General features: G+C 37.2%; 1 protein-coding gene across 9 annotated transcripts in view; it reads right to left on the reverse strand.

The window, feature by feature from the left end:
• Nucleotides 1-9,944: 9,944 nt before the first annotated feature.
• The window catches only part of Fat1 (FAT atypical cadherin 1), a 123,303-nt gene continuing 111,483 nt past the window's right edge, over nt 9,945-21,764 (reverse strand). For 4 of the 9 annotated variants that reach the window (XM_047548021.1, XM_047548023.1, XM_047548019.1 and 1 more), the window contains 7 exons: nt 21,253-21,406; nt 20,984-21,094; nt 18,557-19,188; nt 17,530-17,667; nt 14,952-15,011; nt 12,458-12,493; nt 9,945-11,385 (listed from right to left, as the gene is read on the reverse strand). In XM_047548021.1, coding sequence (XP_047403977.1) covers nt 10,757-11,385; nt 12,458-12,493; nt 14,952-15,011; nt 17,530-17,667; nt 18,557-19,188; nt 20,984-21,094; nt 21,253-21,406 — 1,760 coding nt within the window. In that variant the 3' untranslated portion in view covers nt 9,945-10,756. Of the gene's footprint in view, nt 11,386-12,457; nt 12,494-14,951; nt 15,012-16,980; nt 17,034-17,529; nt 17,668-18,556; nt 19,189-20,983; nt 21,095-21,252; nt 21,407-21,764 lie in introns of all 9 variants that reach the window. The other 5 variants (XM_047548025.1, XM_047548024.1, XR_007108138.1 and 2 more) reach the window with 4 other exon arrangements.

Below are 21,764 nucleotides of genomic sequence, written 5' to 3' on the forward strand. Positions count from 1 at the left end.
TCACCATGCAAAACTACCTGCCCTTTCATGTCCATTGCCACAGTATTCATATAGCCAAGAATGGAAATAAACCTGTGCGTCCACTGATGGATGAATGGATTAAAAAATAATTGGTATACACACACACACACACACACACACACACACACACACAAAGATGAATATTATTCAGCCATTAAAAAGGAGAGTCTGTCATTTGTGACGTGGAAGACATCATGCTAAGTGAAATGAGCCCGCTGAGGAAAGAAAAATGCTCCCTGATCTCACTTGTATGTAGAATCTAAACAAACAAACGATCAAAAACCCCTCAAATACACAGAAATTGAAAGTAAAAAAGTAGTTTCCAGAGTAGGGAATTTTGGAGGAAAAGGAGAGATATAGGTTAAAAGGTACAAAGTTTCAATGATGTAAGATGAAAAAGCCTAGCCACCTAAAGTACAACACAAAGATTCTGGTTAATGGTGTTGTATTGTATGCTGGACATTTACTCAAGGGGCAAATTTTAGATACTTTCACCACATATAGATCTATGTGAGATGATACATATGTTAACTGGCTTGATTCTAGTAATTAATCATTTCAGTGTGTATATGTATTTACATATGTATATACACATATATGTGAAAACATGTGTAACTTAAATATACATTTTTAAAAATTTTTTCTTGTCAATGAATGGACCTTTTATTTTATTTATATGTGGTGCTGAGACTCGAACCCAGTGCCTCACACAAGCTAGGCGAGTGCTCTTCTGCTGAGCCACAACGCAGCCCCATAATATACATATTTTTTGAAAAAGTATACTTCTACTTGAAAGAAGAAGCAAATACCCATTTAAGGTTAAAAAAAAATTTAAAACACTGTTATGGTTTAGATATTAGGTATCCCCCAAAAGTTTGTGTGTGAGAGAATTCAAGAAATTTTAGAAGTGAAATGATTGGGTTACTGTTCTCTTAACCTTATCAGTAAATTAATCCCCTGATAGGGTTTAACTGGGTGATAACGAGGCTGGTAGAGTGTGACTGGAGGAAGTGGGTCATTGGAGGGGTGTCTCTGGGGTTTATATTTTGTGAGTCCAGTTAGTCTCTCTCTCTGCTTCCTGGTACCATGGCCACAGCTGCTTTCCTCCGCTACACACTTCCTCCATGATGTTCTGCCTCACCTTGGATCCAGAGCAATGGAGCTGGCTGTCTATGGACTGAGACCTCTGAAACTGTGAGCTCCAAAATAAAACATGGCTCCTCTAAATTGTTCTTGGTGGGTCTTTTGGTCACAACAGCAAAAAAAGCTGACTAAACCAAACACTGATCACAAAACAAGAGCATCATTTAAAAAATCTCTCTTTGTAATCCTCATTTGCCTGTAGGCTAACATTTCAAATTTGGTAAAAGAGTAAAACTGTGCTTCTTTGTCTAAGACTAGGGTGTTGACACACCTGGGTACATTATTTGTTCCTTTTCTTATATTCTCCCTTTACCCTAAAACTATTAGTGCTCATAAACATTAAAATGAATTGAAGTAATAGTCCATAGACTTTGAGAATTTCATTTTACTCCTTGACATAATTGGATTACGGCTGCAATTTGGAAAACTGAACTCGAATTTATCATCTCTTCCACATAGACCCTGTGCTGTTAGTTCTTTACAAGATATATTTGGTCTGATGACATTTTCATTCAAATGTGTCGTACATTTTCTTCTTCCTCTTGTCTAGCATCATCTGAAAATACAGCCTCTTGGATGTCCATACTCTGTGACACCACAGTGACAAGTGCATTAATTACCTAAGCGTTCACACGGGTCATAGTTTTCTTGAGAAAAAAAAATACTTGCCATTCTTTTCAAGTGACTCATTCTGTTTGCAGTAGAGGCAATAAACTGCTAGTGAGGAAATTAAATTCTGACAAACAACTCTCCTCTCTGCTGGTGCACTAATTGAAATTGAACTTCATGTCTTTGATGAAGAGCAATCAGAACGTACACAGAATGCCAGTCTGCAAAACAGAAAGAGCAACCCACATTGACCTTCAAACAGTTACTGACCAGACTTCAGCAGACCCATGGTCAGTCACAGCACAGATTGCAGTTCAAGGGGAGACCATCAGCTAACAGACTGGAGGTGGCTGGGGAGAGAGGGGCTTGGATCACTTTCCATGGGATCTGAAGGACAACAAATGTTAACCTTACATTTTAAAAAGTCACCGAAAATTGAATAAAATTAAAGCTAACTTCATAAAGATGACAGGCCTTGTCTAGACTGTTTTTCATAGAAATAAATTCACAGGAAGAGAAAGAAAAGCAGGATTTTCCTGAGTTCTCCATAGCAGAACGTCCTTGCACAGAGATGTTGACCTGATTCTCTCTCTGGGCAGATGGGTGAAATCACAATGCCTAGACCTCTGATGTGGAGCAGCCTAGCCCTTTTATACCACTGTGCAATAAAAATATTACCATTCTCTGCATGTAGCACGGCATGGGAAAATCATTGTCATAGCAATATCACAGCAGACAACTGCATCAGTGTTAAAGAAATCTCTAAACAGTGTCCAACAAAGTGCTACCTATTATGTTATTGGTAGTTCTAGAATTTTGTAATGTTATATGCAATACAATGAAAACAATCTACTTATCTTTAACATTGTAAAATTTGTAGATAACTAAGTTATGTCCATATTAAGAAAAATCATGCAACTCTTAAAAGGTTTTTGCTTTTTTGCAGTAAATGGGGACAAAACTCAGCCTCCAGCATGCCTAGCAAGTTCAAGGCCCCCTGGGGTAACTTAGTAAAAGTTCTTTTGTCAAAATAAGAATTAAATAAAAAGGGCTGGGGATGTGCCTCAGTGGTGGTAGAGTGCTTGCCCATCAGGAACAAGGCCCTGTGTTCTACCCCTGGCATGCACACACACACACACACACACACACACACACACACACACACAATCACATACCTTAAAGTGAGAAAATCAGGGTGCAAAACTAGATACAATATGTCCATTTTGTAACCCATAATTAGGTAGTACATTCACCAGAAAATAAAATTAGATTGATTATACACAGAAAATACGTGTTTCTGGATGATTGGATTATACATCTGTGCTTTTTCAAATAGTTTACTTTTCTAAAATAAAAATAATATGCTATTTTATAGACTGGCAGTTTCTAATGTTGGATTCACTGCATTCAAGAAACCTTAAGAAGTAATCTTTTGGTTTGCGTCCTATAGACCTGTTAATTACAGATTTATAAATACAGTATGAAAACTTTCTATTAAAAAATTAAAATATATAAAACTTTGCAAAGGACTTTCTTCTTACGCAGGTGAATGACAAAAAGAACTGTCAGTTCCAATGCTGACTACTAATGATTTGAACAGAAATATACTGTGTATAACTAGAAACATCATCCTGAAAGATAAAAAAGGGAACCATCTCAAGTCCATAGGCCTTTATGGATGGCCTAAGTTGAGCTAATTCTGCATCATCCCTGAATGTACAAATGCTAAAAGGCGATAGTGAAGGGAAGCTGGTATTATTCCCTTTCTGGAGTTTATTTTCACCAGTTTTATTAAAGTATGACTGACACATAAAATATAAGGATGATTTGGTTTGCATAAACATTGTACAATGATGATCACAATCAACCTAATTAACATATCCATCCCTTCACATAATTACCTTTTTGGTGTGTAGTGAGAACAGTTATGATACACTCTCTTAGCAGATTTTTAGGATACATTAAGTATAGTCACTGTTGTCCATTAACTCTGCAGAATGTGTTCATTTTATAACCAAGTTTGTGACCTTTGACCGACATCTTTTCATTTTGCCTGAAGAAATTAAAGACATTTAAATCTCTTAGAATGTTTGTGTTTAGATGTTTTAAGACCCTAAAAATCTTCCACTATTCTTAGTAAGAGAATTATCCCTGGATTATTAGAAAACACCAAGAAGAGAGACTTCAGGGAAGAGAGTGCCACCAAGCCTGCTGGTGTCTGGCACACAGTAAAGGCTCAGTGAATATTTAGATAAACGCATGAATGAACACATCAGTGGATCACCTCATTTAACACACACCAATAAATTATGCAAGAAGGCATCCTCTTTCAGCAATTATTCTTCATTTTCCACAAGCAGCCATGCATGACAATGATGAAGTTAATATGGTCTTCCAGTTGATCACATCCAACTCTTCAAAGTACCCTTGAAACAGGAAGCTTGGTGGACTTCACTGGGCACCTACCTCGCTTGTCTGCTCCCGTCCTTCCCAGAGCCTTGCCACCCTATTCCTCCTACCCCTGTCTATTCCCATAGTATCTATCCTTCTCTTTCCAGTTGGAGACAGCAAGATTTATTTTTCCCCCACCCCATTTTGAGATTGAGGATTTCAACTGCCTTTTCGCTCCATACCTGGAGTGTCTTACAGCTAAGTAGTTACATGAGAGGAGGCTTTTGACCCCATGGCTTATTTACTGTGTTTCCCTATACTTTCAGATGTCATAAGAGAAAGAACAAATATTCAAGATTTCTGCTAATCACTGTTGATATCTTGGCCATCATTTGGAATTTAAGGTACCAATGAATACTAGTTTTAATGAAAGCAAAATTCTCTCATAATACATTTTGGTAATTCCAAGTACCGATTTCATTATAAATAATACAGAATTTTCATTAAAACTAGTATAAACAAACTGTTGAGTTATCACTCATACTAACAATGAATATCCTAGGTGCCTCGTTCAATCACCACTTTTTGGATTAATTCCCCATTTCTCAGGCTAATGGTTACTATATATGTTGTTGTTTTCCAGAGCTGGGGATTGAACCCAGGGCCACTTGACCACTGAGCTACATCTCCACCTCTTTTTATTTTTTTATTTTGAAACAGGGTTTCACTAAGTTGCCTGGGCTGACCTTGAACTTTCCATCCTCCTGCCTCAAACTCTGGAGTTGCTGGAATTAAGTCGTGGGCCATGCACCTAAACAAGCTAATATTTAGTTTCTTTCAGAAGGTACATTAAAACAGGTGGCATTCAGATTCCTGCTTCCACACATTAAAAGCAGTCCCCCAAAACTAAATCAACTTTTGAAAAGGCATCTGACGCCTATGGGTGCTAGGAAAAAGCTCACTTTCCAGCAGGTTAGTATGATGGCTTCACATGCCATATGATACATGTAAGTATGACAAGCCCCATCCTCTAAAGTGACTTTATTCTTACCATCAGACAAATCCCAAACCGAAACACACCTCAATTTTAAATTTTAGGAGGCAACATTTAAAAAAAAATAATTTTTCACAGATAGAAATTCAGAATTTCAGATGTTTACTAGCAATTTTCCCCCAAGTGACTATTTAACTTGTGAATCTCTTTACTTTTAAACTGACCCATCATTTCCAAGGGTAGCAGATAAAGTTCGTGACCAATAGCAAGTTGTCTTGAAAAATGACATTAGCAAATATCCTACACTGACATAGTTCGGCAAGATTCTAAGGTACCTGAGTTCTCTGAGGGACTCTTAAATGGGCATCTGGCAAATAGGTAAAAATGACATCTAGGGAGGGGAATACTTGCCAGACCCGACTTTGCCTTGCTTATCAAGGGATATGGAGATAGGGCTTTTAGGATCGACACTGGTAGCACGCACTAATTGTATGTGATAGGCTTTGACTGTTCCATATGTCAAAGGAAAGTTTTGAAGAATGACTTTGAGACCTCAAATTGTTTAGTCACTCACTTCCAATTAGCTCAAAAGATGCTATCTTGAAAAACTAAAATACAATGCAAATAGTCTTCAATTAAGAAAAAAAAACCCAAACAAACAAGAAATAGGAAGAAATAACTGTCAAATGGGATAGGAGAATTCTAAGATAACTCCTGGGGACATGGTATTTCTACCTTCATGAGTATGGATGCGACTCGTGAATGTGATGGGAAATTCCCAGGATTAGGACACTCATCAGCTGACTTTCAGTTATTCTGAAGGAAGATTTCTAATCTCTTGGGTGGGTCAGGTGAAATCTTATAACAGGTACAGCTCTCTCCGAAGCCAGAGATTGGCAAGCCTCCATGTTGTGAGAGGGCCAAACCCAAGCAAAGAAACTGTCAAGAAAGAGGGAACCTCAGGCCAGAGAGCAGGAAAAGAGGACCTCAGTTCTAGAATTCCAAGGAACCAACTTGTCCCAACAACCATGAGAGCTTGGAGAGGACCTGAGATAGGGATTTAGGAGAGAGAAATACTGAATCTTAAAGGAAACACCCACAAGCCACTGAGATGTAAAAAGCATAGTTGTAAATCTTGAACAACACGCCCTTGTAAAATGAGGCAAATATACAAGCAAGAAATTGTGCAGCTCTACCCAGGATGGTCCACGTCCAGTCCAGCCCAATACAGCCCTTCTATAAATGTTGGATCCCCAGCTCAAGTCAGGGCTGCTTTCTTACTTGAGACAGCCCGCATTCTCCCTTGAATGTTTATCTACCTTCCTAAATAAACCTCTGTCTGTGCCTTTGTCTGTCTTGTGCTGAAATTCTTTTCTGTCACTTATGCCAAAAACCCTGCTGGTCCCAAGTTGAATTCCCCCTCTGGGAACTCCCCGGACCCTTCTCTGGAGACATCTCTTCTCCCTGGGGACAGATGAGACCTCAGACAAAACCACAAACCAGCTGACAATTTGATTTCAGTCTAGAGAGACTGAGCAGAGAACCCACTCATGCCATGCCAGGGGCTTCTGATCCACAAAACTAGAGCTAATAAATTGGGGTTATTTTAAGTCACTAAATATATGCTAATTTGCCATGGTAAAATAGAAAATTCATATACCAATTCTTTCCAGAACTAGAAAACAATGGTTAAGAGCTTATTACAGACCTGCAGTTTAAGATGGTAGAGTATTAAAATCTCTGCCCTCTTTCTTTTCCTGAAAATCATCCAACAACAAGTTTTAAACTAAATATGATTAAAGAAAAACTTCAGAACAGAAAAAGGGGGAAAGAGTTAAAAGGGAACTCCACTTTTAATGCAACCAGAGGTACTGTCAGCTTCAAATGGACGATGACGGGTAGAAGTGAGAAGTAATGTCTCAGCAGAAAAGGAAACTGCCTGGAAAGGACCTTGTTAACAGGTCAATTTGTTATGCACAATAGGAAGGAGATAAAGAAAGAGGGGAACAGCAGGGGAGCTGTAGGGCTGTGTACTCTCTCCAGGGTGGACTGGGAGACAAAGGACAGAGTGAAGGAAGCAGGAAGTCCCCATGACTAAGGGAATGATAAAACCCTCATTTCCCTTAGCTGACTTCAAAGAGCAACATTCCTCAGGCTGGAAAAAGAAGATCCCTCCCCTCCTCTAGAGAAACCTGTCTCTTCAAGGAGAAGACCTGCAGCAAAGGGGCAAAGCAAACTCTTGTCACCCCTTCTTGCAGGAAAGCCCAGGAGTCAGCAAGCTTCACCTGCAGCTTTCTTCAGCTCAGAGGAGAGCTTCCAAGGGCAAAGGAAGAATAAAAAGCAGCTTGGGAGGAACAGGTAACCAGGAAGTGTCCTCTAAAAATATTACAGTTAGAAAAATGAGATACCAGGGATCCAAGTAATAGGGGGGAAAATGCCTATAGGAATAATCAGAACAAACTCTTACAAATTAAAAATATGTGAGTTGAAACATTACTTTTTAACAGAAGGAATGGAAGATGAAAGTGGAATGGATCTTTTTGGAAGTAGAGCAAAAAAAACAATGATGGACAAATGGAATTAGATTAAAACATGAGAGGATCTATTTAGCAAGTCAAATAGCCTATAGTTTCAAGTATTGGAAAGAGAACTGAGAAAACAGGTATAAAAAATCATCAAAGAAATAACACATTCCCCCAAATGTGGATTTCCACAATTAAATCTGAGTATCAATATAAAGGAAGGGAAAGGGCTCACACCACGACATATTTTCAGGAAATCTACACCATTGGAGAGGAAAAATGGATGTTCCCAAAAGAAAATCTCAAAAAGATTTGTGAGAATAATATTGGGTCACAAATAATAAACAGGGAACGGTAACATGGAAGACAGTGATTCAATGACTCCAGAATTCTGAATGAGATTTACTGACAAACCAGAAATCTAGACCACATCTATTTATTCATCAACTGTGAGAGGGGGCTAAGGGCATTTTCAGAAATAGAAAGTCACACAGACACAAAAATGACCTCTCAGGCACTCAGCGTCAGAAAAAAATCAGGATGTATTCCATCAAAACGAGAGTTAAGCCAAGACAAAGGCATGGAGTCCAGAGTGAGATACTCCAGGTGACAACAAAGGCAAGTTCCACCACTGCAGACATTCCAGGGTGACTGGGTCCCCAGGGAGAAGGGCTGCATGAGAACTGACAGATTTTCTAATAGTTTGGGCATGAAAGACATGCCAAACTTGTCTCTTCTTTGTCTTTGACTTTCTATTGACATTCCAACCTCAGGCCTTGTATCCTAGCTGTTCTCTGCCTGGAGGGCTCATTCCTGAGAGAGCCATATAACTTCCCTCTTAATCAACTTTAGGACTTTATGCAAATGGAACTTGTCAATAGATGGTTTCTCAAACTGTTCACCCTCTTCCCCATTATATACATTTGCTTCCCAAATCCAAATTTTTCTTAGTCCTTGTTACTCCATAGAATATTATATATTTTATTTATTGACCACCAAATATCCCCACCAAATGTAAGGCCCACAAAGGCAGAGAATTTTGACTGTTTCAACAGAATAGTACACAAATATTTTTGAATGAATGGTCACGTCTTAAAAAATGAGTAAAATAAAAAAATTAAGTCAACTCTTTAAGAATGAGAGATTTGCAAAGTCAATTGGAAGTAAGCAGCACACATCACTTAGTTCAACAGTTAATACTAATGCAATTGACACAGTGAAAATACTATGTGGATTAATCCAAAAATTATGCTGGATTTGCGATTATGAATTTCTTTCTAATGGAAGGATAACAAGAGTAATGGAAGTTTGTTAGGTTAAATGGTCTTCCTCCAACATCATTCAGAGGCAACAGGAAATTTCTAAATTCAGTGATTCAAGAAATAAATAGAGTTGTTAAGTGGCCACAGTGGAGTGCACAGGACTGCTATTATTTCATTACCTATGTCAGCTCTCGTAGAGGTTAGAAACTGCATGTGTATCATTTGATAAAAACGAAGTAGGCCTATTTAAAGGAAAAATGATGGCTTTCCAAAGTTTTAGGAAAGGCTGATTCTTTGTTATTCATATCACAGTGACTGGCACATAGTAGTCCATAAACACTTGTTGGATGGATGGATAAATTTTGACTGCATAAAACCACGTGGATTATAGTTTCTGGATTTCACATGAATTTTTTTTTTCCCCCTGGGGGGGTGGGTACTGGGTATTGAACTCAGGGCACTCAACCACTGAATCACATCCCCACCCCTATTCTGTATTTTATTTAGAGACAGGATCTCACTGAGTTGTTTAGTACCTTCCTTTTTGCTGAGGTTGGCTTTGAACTCGAGATCCTCCTGCCTCAGCCTCCCGAGCCACTGGGATTACAGGCATGCACCAACGTGCCTGGCTTTACATGAAATCTTAAGTATAAGTTTCTGACAACAGAAAGATCAAATGCTTTATATAAAGAATTTTTTTTATAAATCATTTAAAAATGTTGCTTTAAAATTACTGTGAATAATTATTAATACATTGAAGACCAAATAAAAGAAAATATTCTTTAAAGTTTTAATAAGAAAATAATTCATTATAGAAGTTATGCTTTAATAGCCACATACTGCCACCTAGTGGCTACGTCTGTAAGTACTGCTGGTTTCTGGCATCTGGAAAGAGGTCTTTCCCATTTAAGCCACAGAAGAGAATATCTCTATATCCATGCTTTCCTCAATACAGCTACTAAATCCTGAACAGAAATACAAGTACAGAGGAAAAACACTCAATAAAGCTAAAGTATTTTATTAATAATTTATTGTCAGTAAGAAAGACTGGCTAATGGTAGTTTTCAGTAAAAACCTTTACAAGACCATTGCATCACAAATATACAGACACTATAAAAACTGTGTCATGGTGGTTTTGGTCCTAAACAGGTCTGCAGAAGGTCCCCATTACACTTTCCAATAATGAAAAATGTTTATAATTCTAAAATACAGCAACCCATTTAAGACATGTCCATGTATCAGATTTTCCCTCATCCTATATGTACAGCTAGAAATAAATGACTATATTGAAATGTGTTAATGAAATGTCATACTTCAGTGGAAAAGAACATATAGTGAAACCCTGGTTATAGTAAAGAATCAGGGTGCTAGGTAATGACACTTAATACCACCAAAATTCAGCTGAAAACAAATGCACAAAGTGTCTCCAAAGTCTAGTTAAAACTATGAAAAAATCAAATCTGTACATAAAATTTACAAAAAAAGAGAAAGGAAAATTAAAATAATCAAATCTATATAAATACACGAACCATGCTAACAAGATGGTAGGACTTATTTTCGCTTCATTATTTTAACAGACAATGTAAATACAAAAAGATGTTCAGAAATGGCACAGCCAATGAAATCTCATCCAATTACAGTGGGTTAGGACACTGGAAATGGCTAACGTCAAGAAGCGCATGATTCAGTGCAGCCATGCCCATTTTAGCTCACCGAAAAAAAGCGCTTAAGCACTGCTGCAAAGAACAATGCAGATTATTGATATAATCTCTAGGTTCGATAAAGTCCAGGCACTTTAGGGGGGAGTTTGAGTGTCAGACTTCTGTATGTTGTTGAGAATCCAGTGGAGGAATTGTCACCTCTTCAAAGTGGCCGTCATCTCCACTCTCATAGTCACTCATCATGACCTCAGACTCTACTTCACAGCACGCCGACACATCGGAGCAGGAAGCTGTGGAAGTGTACACAGACATGGGCATGTTTTCTACAGTGGAGGAGTCAAAGTTTCTTTGATACCCTGGAGGGTAAGGGGCATAGGGTTCTCTACAAGTACTATTCTCACCAGTGCCTTTGTTTTGAGGTTCAGACATATCGACAGGATAGAAATTGGGCAGGTACTGGTTCAAGTTGAACCTCTGCCGATTTCTGGACGAAGACCCCAAGCTACCTGCAGCAGGCATGTCTCTAGGTGGGTGTATAGATTCAAACTGATCGCTGAATTCTGGAGGCAATGGTGGTAATTCATCAGGTGCAGGGAAGTCTTCCGGAGGTGGTGGAAAATCACTTTCAATGTCGTAACCTCCAGGATAATAGTCTGTATCGATGGCATTTGGATCTGCTGAGTACAGGGGTGTATGCTCATCAATAACCTCGTAATTGGGGAACTCTTGAATATCTGGCAGAGGAACACTTGGCATCCAATCTGATGTATCCCAGTGGTACCCTTGGTAGAAAAGAAAACAAGAGATTTCAATGTGTTTTCTCCTAGATTTTGTGCTTTGGAAAAAGAGCTCAATGTTTCAAAGACACAGAGATGCAAAGAATTTATGCGTTCATTCAAAGCACATCACTTTGGAAACCCTTGTCTTTGCCCTGAATACAATGCCCCACCCTGACCCAGTTCTGAAGATCTTTATGAACCTGGTTCTGTTTCTAAAATATGAACTAGTAGTTTTAACACACACCTAACATTCAAAGAAACAAAGAGTTCTAAGAAAAGCAGTATGTAGCATCCAAATTACATGCACTTTTCTACAAACAACTCCATTACCCTTTCAAACTACTTTGTGTAATTTAGAAATCATTGTTCTGTATGAACAAAATATCAGCTCTGTCTTAGGACATGAGTTAAGAAGTTTTTCCCTTCAGAAACAAGGAAGCTCCAGTCAATTAACTATCAAATGTCACTTGATCTGAACTACTTGTCACTAAAACATACTAGTTAAAATAATAAAAGTACTTGTCAAAATAATACTTGTCAAAATAGTAAAAGTACCCTTGAATGTGTTAAATTTAGAAAATAAGCTTCCTTTACAATAACTTAGTAAATGTAATATTTAAAAGCAGTACTATTTTTCATTAGTCCTAAGGAAAACAATGAATTATAGTAGCACAGGTATGTTTCAAAGCATGCTTCCAAATCAAGCAAAAATACAAACAAGTCTTGAAAAACAGAACTGTTTTTGACAGACTACAACAATCGATCTTTGCTATTTTTGAAAGGGCTGAGGATTGTTTGAGTATATAAAAGGATCTTTTTTCTTTTTTTTTTTTTTTTTTTTAAAGAAACACCTCCTCATTTTGGGTTACCCACCCCACTCTTAGGATTTTAAAAATCCTTTAACAGCTAGGAAAAGGTTAGGCAATGCATACTTAGAAAGCAGTGCACAACAACCACAGGACTAGGTTGCTGCTGCAAACACTGAGCAACCAAGTGAAGCAAGTCAGCACTGGGGTCAAATCGTTACCAGTTACTTTTAGTGATTATCAATGAACAACTGGCATGCATAAATCACCTCTTGATTTGCTGAGGTCAGGAGCAGCCAAAGATTCTTTTGGTGGCAGAGTAGAAAGAAAAGAAAACATTGATAATTAAAACAGATAGCTGAAAAGGCAATAAAGTACACAGTACACTGTAAACTGTAAAGGCCCAGTCAGCCATATGCTATGTCTTTACACCATTATCTATAAAAATTCCAAATGGCTGAAAAATCAATGTAGCACACATAAAATGGAAGCGGAAGAAGATGAATGATGATGAACCAGAGGCTTTGCCAGGAAACTCAAACACATTTGACTTTACTTTCCTTGTTCCTGGCAACCTAAACCTGAAAACAGAATTTTCTTAGGAATAAATAAAATCTACAGGTTCTAAAAAACACAAATTGATCAGGTTACTCAGGTGATTATCTGAATACATGTAACGCTACATAATGTGCAACTTGACAGCACACTATAACCTTGAAATGTATAAAAGTCATGAACTTAGTTATACGTAAATAAAAGCTGAAATCTCTCCAAAGCTTATCCAACATTCAATGTGATTTTATATTTACACTGTTAATCTTTCCCTAGGGAGATCAGTAGCTACACTTATTCCTCAACCTCCCCCCCCCAAAAGTATAATTATACCTGCTGTTTCAGGGATGGCATTTATATACAGGACTCTAGTGCTAGGTCAAAGGAAATAGATGTAAATCTCAGGGTCATGGGACATGGCTAAGCTTTGGGTTCTCTCTTTAAAAAGGGCTTGAAAAACTCCCTAGTTGTTAAGAAGATTAAACAACTGTAGTCAAATGCTGTTAGGTACTACTGATATCTGTAAAAGAAGTAATCAAGGTAGAAACAGGGTCACTTTCGTGATTTTTCTAAGTAAGACCAATGCTTCCAATGCACTCTAAGAAATACTTGAAAACCCATGTACATAATAAACTAATTTGGAACAAACAATATTTTATTGATGCTTCTTTTCTAGGAATTCAAATAAAAAAATGAAGACTGATGGTTCTAAAAGTCCAATAAACCAGTATTTATGAAACATATCTATGATTTTGTTATTAAAAATGTAACAATTCCTTTAAAAAATGAAGATTGGCAATTTTGTAACTAAATAAGTGCTTAATAATCTTTAGAATTTAAGCTAGCTTTCAATTTTAAATTCAATTTATACTTAAGAAATTTTTCAGTGAAGGAGATTGCAGCGAAGGAACTGTTTAAATCAGTGTTTAAAATGTTAGAATGTCATTATGTTAAAACTAAAATTCCCTAAGACAAAATAAAGATAGCCTTCTGAGTCACTAAATAAAAACATGGTACTTTTTATGGAAAGCAAACAATGACACTGAAACCTCAACCCTATCCCTTCCTCTCAAATCTGGCAAAAAAAAATTTATCCTAAATCTTGACAGCATACGTTTCTAGCAAAAAGAATTCCTTGAACTTTAGTGATGATTGTTTGCATATATTTGGGGTGGGGTGGGCAGGGAATTGAACTCAGGAGCACTTTACCACTGACCTACATTTCCAGCACTTTAAAAAACTTTTAATATTAAGACAGGATTTCACTAAACTGCCAAGGTTGGCCTCAAATTTGCCATCCTACTGGCTCAGCCTCCTAAGTAGCCAGGATTCCAGGTGTGTATACCGCCTGGCTGGATGCTCTCGATGGCCTATGTAAGTCAACTCTTAGACTATAATTCCTAAATCAGGGACTTTATAGAGTTAAATGGAAATTTGTTAAAAATGTAAATTCTCAAGGCCCAACCCAGACCTATTTGATCAGAAACTCTGGTGCTGGGAACCAGCAATCAGGCTTAGAGCAAGTCCTCCAGGTGATGTGATCTGCATTGCAGTTTGAAAACTACTAGTCTGTGCCTTTCAAGTGTTACTCTAACTTGCAGTAGCACCACATATAAATAAATAAGAAATCTAAAAAAAAAAAAAAAAAAAAACTACAATAAGTTGCAAGGTGTGTTCTATGTCCTTTCTTATAATTCTAAACAGATATAAGCTTCAAATTAAATGGTTTTCACTAAATCAGTTATGAAAATATGCCTCCTACTATTTTTCACCATTTCCTTTGATCACACTCAGAGAAAAACCAAAAGTCAGGGGTCAGTTTTAGGTAATCAGAAAAGTCTTGTGGTAATTAGTTCTATTCCTGTTCACAGGAAGCTTTTTCTCTTAAAACTTTTAGATAAAATTACTTCTCAATTTCTTGGCATTGTACCACATAAAGATAAGTTCTCAGAATCCCATGGGTTACTTCTGATGTCAGGATGAATCACTATGAATGATGAAAACTAACAAAAAGATGTAATGCCCAATGAAATGTTTCTGCAATACCCCTGTACTGTGAATACACACACCCTCGCAAATTAAAAATACTAAAACTGAACCTCCCAAAACCACAAACTGTTTTTCAAAGACATTACAACAGGCAAAGCACAGCCTCCATTTTTACAGTCAGTGTACAACAGAAACACAAAGCACAAGCATTTATGACTATACCTTCTTTAGTCACCGTGTCAACTACAGCATTGACAAGGTGTATTACGGTCACTATGGAAGCTTGTGAAAAGGTACAAAAGGAGTCAATTAGGAAAATCTTCAGTTAATTAGAAAACAGAGTACGAACTAAAATTTCTTAATATTATGCAAATTCTGCCTTTTAATTTAAAAATGTGGAAAACAGAAAGCTCTAGTACAACCATATAATTATGCATGACCCCTGCACTCTTGCTGTTTGCTATGTCTCAGAGTCTTTTCTAATCAAGATATATATATTCGTTATTGTTAATGAAAGGAATAAAGCAACTGTTTTAGTGAAATTTAGGAAATTCTTTTGAGCTATAAAATTACTCACGATTGTAATTACAGGTCATGTTGGGAAAATTCTTATTTTAACATCTCGGACAAATAAATGATTTCATATTAAAGAGTAAAGAAATTTAAGAAAATACATATGCAATAAAAATACAAAATTGGTTTTGTGCTTCTCTGTTCTCCCCCCACACCCCCATAATTTCTTATCTTACTGCAGATGGACTAACAGCTGGTGAGCAAACATACCAGCAGAGAAGTACAAAATATTTGGCTGTTTCCTGGGTAAATTCCCTTTTCATCTGTGTAACAGATTGTTTTAAAATATCTGTGCCATGATAAATAAGTATGCACGTGATGGGCAGAAGGATGGCCCCCCAAAATGTTCACATCGTGAAACTGGGAACCTGTGAAAATGTTAACATATATGGCAAAAGGAACTTTACCAACATGGTTAAGGAGCTCCTAACGGAGGGATGGAGAGACTCTCCTGAGTTATCTGGGTGAGCTGAATGAATTAATAAGGGTGTCTGCAAGGAAAAGGGAAGAACCTTTCCCAGCTGTGGCTGCAAGGAGCTATGACTATAGATGAATGGTCAGTGACAAGCCATTCTGCCTTTGAAAGATGAAGAAGCTGTGAGAGTCAAAAGATGTGGGCCTCATCAAGAAGCTAGAAAAGGAAGCACACAGATTCTTCTCCTAGAGCTTTCAGAGGAATTCGGGAGCCCTACTGACACCATGATTTGAGCCTAGGGCAATGCGTAGTGGATTTCTAAACCACAGAACTATTGGATAATTATTTGTGAGGTTTTGAGCCACTAGGTTTGTGGTAAACTGTTTCAATAGGCTTGGAAAACTATTAATAAAATGTAAGTACAGACTCAGCAGAGACTTAAACTTTCTGATTGAGAATGATTATATTAGGGTGATTATTAAAATATAACCACTCCTGTCTTTTCCTCATACTGTATTAACTGATAATTAATTTTTGTAACTGATCTGGTCATAATATGTTCAAAGAATTTATAAGTATTAGTAAGAAGAATATGGTTCCAACAAAAACAATTAGAAAAAGAAGGATAACTATTGACAACATTCTGAAATGTATTTATGAAGAACATTTAAGGATCAAAATGTGAATTACTGGCAATATAAACTTTTTAGAATTGAAACTAATGGGAGAAATAGTTCTGACTTGTTTTTATTGATTAACAAGTGAAGATATATCCATATACTCCATTACACACAACACAGGTACACGCTGATAGCACATAAAACATGCTTAAAATCAGAAATGACTGGTCATCTTTAGTTTGGAAAAGAGTTCTGCAATGTATTACGGACAATGTGGATTTATGAACTATAAAGATGCAATGTATTATGAACTATGTTACTCTAGATTATGGACTTTATTACTTAGGATCAGATAATTATTTTATTGCTTCTTTCCACCAATAAAATATTTATAATATGTAAACTTTAGATTTTCATGCAAGAAAAAAATTATGGCTAAACCCACAAATTTGAGATTCAAAAATTTGCACTAAAACTTAATTTTACTGTGTCACTGAATATTGACAATTTCTCTACTGGTATGTGTAAATAAGGCAAAGCTGGTTACCAAAACAATTTACCCTAGGGAAATCAGATAAGTATAACTGATGCCACGGATCCCACTGTCAAAAATTTTCTCCGTTAGAAATATAATCAAACTTACTAGCAATCTCTTAAACTGTGCTCTCAGTCAGTACGCTCTGATCCAAATGGGAGCTGGGGCCGCAGTGGAGTTGGGGGAAGAGACAAATAAAACCTTGTAATACCAAAGGTGAGACTGAAATTGAACACTTCACATCGCTTCTTTAAAGGATGCATGTGTATGTGGTGCATGTTGTGTAGTCAAAAAGCCTAAAGGACTTTTTACAAAACCCATAAAACTTCCACAACATTTATTGTTATGCAAAAAAAAAAAAAAAAAAAAATAAAGGAACACAAGATTAGTCAATAAGACAGAAATGATCTTTCAGTTAATTGTATCTTCTTCCCTATTACTGCTGACATGTTGCTACAGTCAAAACACCTATTCATTAGAAACTCTTCAGTATTTTCCCCAGCAGACGTTCATGCAAGTGTGTACAGGTATTACTTAAAGGTGGTCCAAGAGAAATATGGCAATACTTAAGACTTAACTGGGGGCCTGGGGCATCCACACTGTTATGTGACACGGCTCGAGCAGCACTGTGCACAACAGGCCAGGGACCACACTCACCATTGTCGTCACATGATTCAGACTGGAAGGAGCTAAGAGACTGCACTTCAGACAGGCTCTCCCGGGCACTGTAGGGCTGAGAAGGCTTTTCTTCTAGAGGCTTCTTGGAAAGACAGGGATCGAGATCCACCACTTTAGCTAAAAGAGATGAGAGACGGACAATAAGTTCTATGTGGGCCAGGAATCTTCAGTTCTTTGCTGTGCTTTACCAAGTGACTGCCTAAAATTTATTCAAATCAACAAACAACTAAAATAAAAAAAAGAGAAACAAAGAAACAATGAAACAAACGCCCCCCAAAAGTGTGTAAATATTCTGTGATATTCAAAGAACAGAATTTCTCCATAAATAGACTTATGGATATTGTTAGAAAGTATTGTTAGAAAGCAAAAAACAAAATTTGAATTTTATTTTATAATGGTACACAGAAGCTAGGTGTGGCAGTGAGGGCCTGTAATTCCAGCTATCTGGGAGGCTGGGAGGATCACAAGTTCAAGACAGCCTAAGGCAACTTTAGCAAAACCCTATGGTAGAGTGCCCTGGCCTCCATCCCCAGTAGGAGGGGAGGAGGGGTAGAAAGCACATAGAGCTTTTTTTAAAAGCATTAAAATAAATGTTAAGCCGGTCAATTAAATACTGCTATTTCTTCTGGTCATATTAAAAAATAACTCTAATGTGGAAATGCTCCCCTCCCATTACTTTTTATTATAATAAGCATCCAAAGATCCAGTTGAGAGTTTTTATCAGTTACAAAAATGAAATGATTTTTTCGGAACATTAACTGGAACATGACACTGGAATAATAATTGGAACATTCATTAAAATAACACCACAGCCACAATGCTGAGTTAGAATTCAAGAATCCAAAAAAGTTTCTCAAATCATAAGGCTTTCAGATTTTAAGCATATATATTTCTAACAAAGTCTCCACGTTTTGACTTGAATCACCAGTGGTTGGCTGTGGCAGAACTTTTAATTTCACTGTTTATCTCAGTAACATCTTAGTGAGATGAAAACAGTTTCTCTTACCGTCATAGTCAAAGTCCCAGTTAGGCTTCTGTATTGAGTCACTGTCAGAAGGAGAGTTTGAGGGAGGTGGGGGAGGCAAGTTTGGTGCTACGCTGCAGACAGCCACTGCTTTCCGGTGTCCGTGCATAGACTCAGGATTAAAAGTACTGAATTCGGGATGCTCTGGTATAGCAGATCCTTCAAAAGAATTTCTGTCAAGATTATTTCTAGAGTCACTTGGAATGCTCGGAGTGTAGGAGATAGGACGGACAGGCACCTGGGGTGGTATGTCTGAGTAAATGTTCTTATTTAGCTTTGAATCAAAATATGGTCTTTGCAAGAAAGCTGTGGTTGGTCCCAGGTGTTTGTCTTCTGGTTCAGCCTGGTGTTTCTTCTTTCGACTAATCATTTTTCGGCAGAGGACAAACACCACCACAAGTAAAAATGTCCCTGCTAAGAAAACCACAATTCCTATGCCTTCGGCCAATCCGATGTTCCATGGAGTGGACACGTATTGATTGGGAGCAGCATCCTCACAGTGTTTTCCTCTGTATTCCTGGCTGCAGTTGCAGTGATAGGAGCCGTGTGTGTTCTCACAGAGGGCCCCATTACGACAGGGGTTTCCAGCACATTCATCAATGTCACTCTGACACCTGCCAAGAAAGTGAAGAGATGTTTGTGATATGTCAGACCTATAACCCTTCAGAGACTAATGCTAAAATCCTTCCTTAATAAGACATGCCAGAATAAAATCAAGTATGGAACAACCAGAAAACAAATATCAACAATAACAACAACCATAGATCTTTAATCATTTGATTTTATGTTTTGAATGTATATGTATTTGGGAGATGAACTTATCAAGTCAATATTTAACTATTTTTTTAAGGATTCAACAAATTACTAAATCAACCCCATAAGCCAAACATCAGTTTGTGTCTAGTTCTCACAGACAAGCTATCATTCAGAAATTTAGAATGTGCATTTTGAAAAATTCCCAGTATGTTGCAAACTCTTAAAATAGACTAGATTAAATTTCTAAGAAAATGTTTGTGTTTGGGAATATGAGAGTTCCATAAAACATTGTAAAACCATAGAAAGCATTATGCTTCCATTTAAAAATGTTATCCCTGTTGAAAACCTTCCTAGGCTCCTCACCCCTCAGGATAAGTCACAAGCAAGTCCCACCTGCCTTTCCAAACATGGCCATGTTGTATACCTATGCAGATCTGCCTTTCATTTGTGAAATCTATCTATTTATCATCCCTCATACTCTGATATAAAAATTCTGATTAATGATACATTTTTTTCAAATATGCTAAGAGTATTCATTGACTAGAATTAGGAAAGTCACTTTATGAGTTAAGACCATGTGACTAGAGGCAAAACACAGGATTACCATACTACAAGAGCAAAACTATATGGGAACACCTGCAAGGTGTGGCCACCAACAGCCTAATAAGACCGATAGCAAAGGCTTATTTAAATATGCTACGCGAGTTGGGCATGGTGGCGCATGCCTGTAATCCCAGCAGCTTGGGAGGCTTAGGCAGCAGGATTTCAAGGCCCTAAGCAACTCAATGAGATCTCGTCTCTAAATAAAACATAAAAACGGGCTGGGATGTGACTAAGAGGTCAAGTGCCCCTGGGTTCAATTCCCAGTACCTAAACAAACAAATAAATAAATAAGCTACTCTAGGCACTTATAGATAACATGTGCTGAGGAATTTTGTTAACTGAGAAGTCTAACATAAAATGGCATCTCGGGCTGGAGTTGTGTGTGGCTCAGTGGTACAGCACTTGCCTAGCATGTGTGAGGCACTGGGTTCGATTCTCAGGATCACATATGAATTAATAAATAAAATAAAATAAAGGTCCACTGACAACTAAGATAGATACATAATTTTTAAAAACTTGAAAAAAAATGGCTTCTGAACTAAAATCTCTCATCCACTCTTTTTAAGGGGTGTATAACATGCCTCATTTGTATCACTTAGGAAATAGTAATCACCTCTTAGAATTAGGGTAAGGATTATAAAATGAGAGTTGAAAAAAGTTTCTAAGTCTCTATAAATGTTAGTTATAATATATGATGATAAAACGTCATTATCACTGCTCTCAAAGATGGACAGTTCGGCTTCAGAGGCATCTGCTATAGAAAACGATAAACTTACTCCAAGCATTTGCTGCCTGCAAGAGTACATACATTCTTTGTTTATAAATAAAACCTTTGAAGTACAGAGGTACGTTTTTTCAAGCATAATATGTATTAATCTGCTTGTATTTTCTCTTATCTCAAGAGTAAAAAGATAAATTATAAAACTGTCAATGAGGATTATCCATCTCTGAAGCAAAGAAAAGTCTAAATTAATGAAGGCTGGTTGTGTCTGCTACTGAATATAATACCACTAAAAGGTGGAAATACAAATCTGGAAAGAAACCATTTACCTTTCTCCCTTAAAACCTGAATCACACTGACAAACAGCACCATCCAAACTGTCAAAACATGTCCCACCATTTTTACAGGGTTCATCTTTGCAGTAAGGACTAAGCTGGCATCTGAAGAATAAAGGAAAAATATGCATAAACTACATGAGTCTACAACAAAACAAAATACTAACACATGAAGAATGCCGAGATATTTTACATGCAGAATTACATATTTCAAAAGATTTAAAAATATAATTCATTCTGAAATTTAAGAAAAATACACATACCTCTGACCAGTGTATAGTCCTCTGCACTGGCAAACGAAGTCTCCATTGTCTACGATGCAAGTACCACCGTAGAGGCAGGGGTTGGAGGAACATGGGTTGACGCTCACCTCACAGTAAGTTCCTATGTATAAGGCACTGCATTTGCAGTAATAACCTGTATTTGTAAAAAAGGAACAAGACAGTCCTATCATTCCGTGATTCAAAAATAATTCTTGCTGTACTGGTTTTTACCTTTATATCTAAGTGAAGATTTAATCCTCCAAGATCCATAAAAGTTGGTAAAATTCCCATGCCTTCTGGGTGGAAGCCTTATGGACAGCCTTCCACTGCTGGTATAGGATAAGTATCCAAAATGCTGGGATCCAAAGTATTTCAGATTTTGGAGCATTTTAATTTTAGAAAATCTACATTAATACTAGTTGAACATCCCTAACCTGGAAATGCAAAATCCACAATGCTCCAAAATGTGAAATTTTTGAACATCATGTTGGCACTGAAAAAGTTTGGGATTT

This window comes from Sciurus carolinensis, chromosome 4 (genome assembly GCF_902686445.1).
Source record: "Sciurus carolinensis chromosome 4, mSciCar1.2, whole genome shotgun sequence".
In the NCBI taxonomy this organism is placed as follows: Eukaryota; Metazoa; Chordata; class Mammalia; order Rodentia; family Sciuridae; genus Sciurus; species Sciurus carolinensis.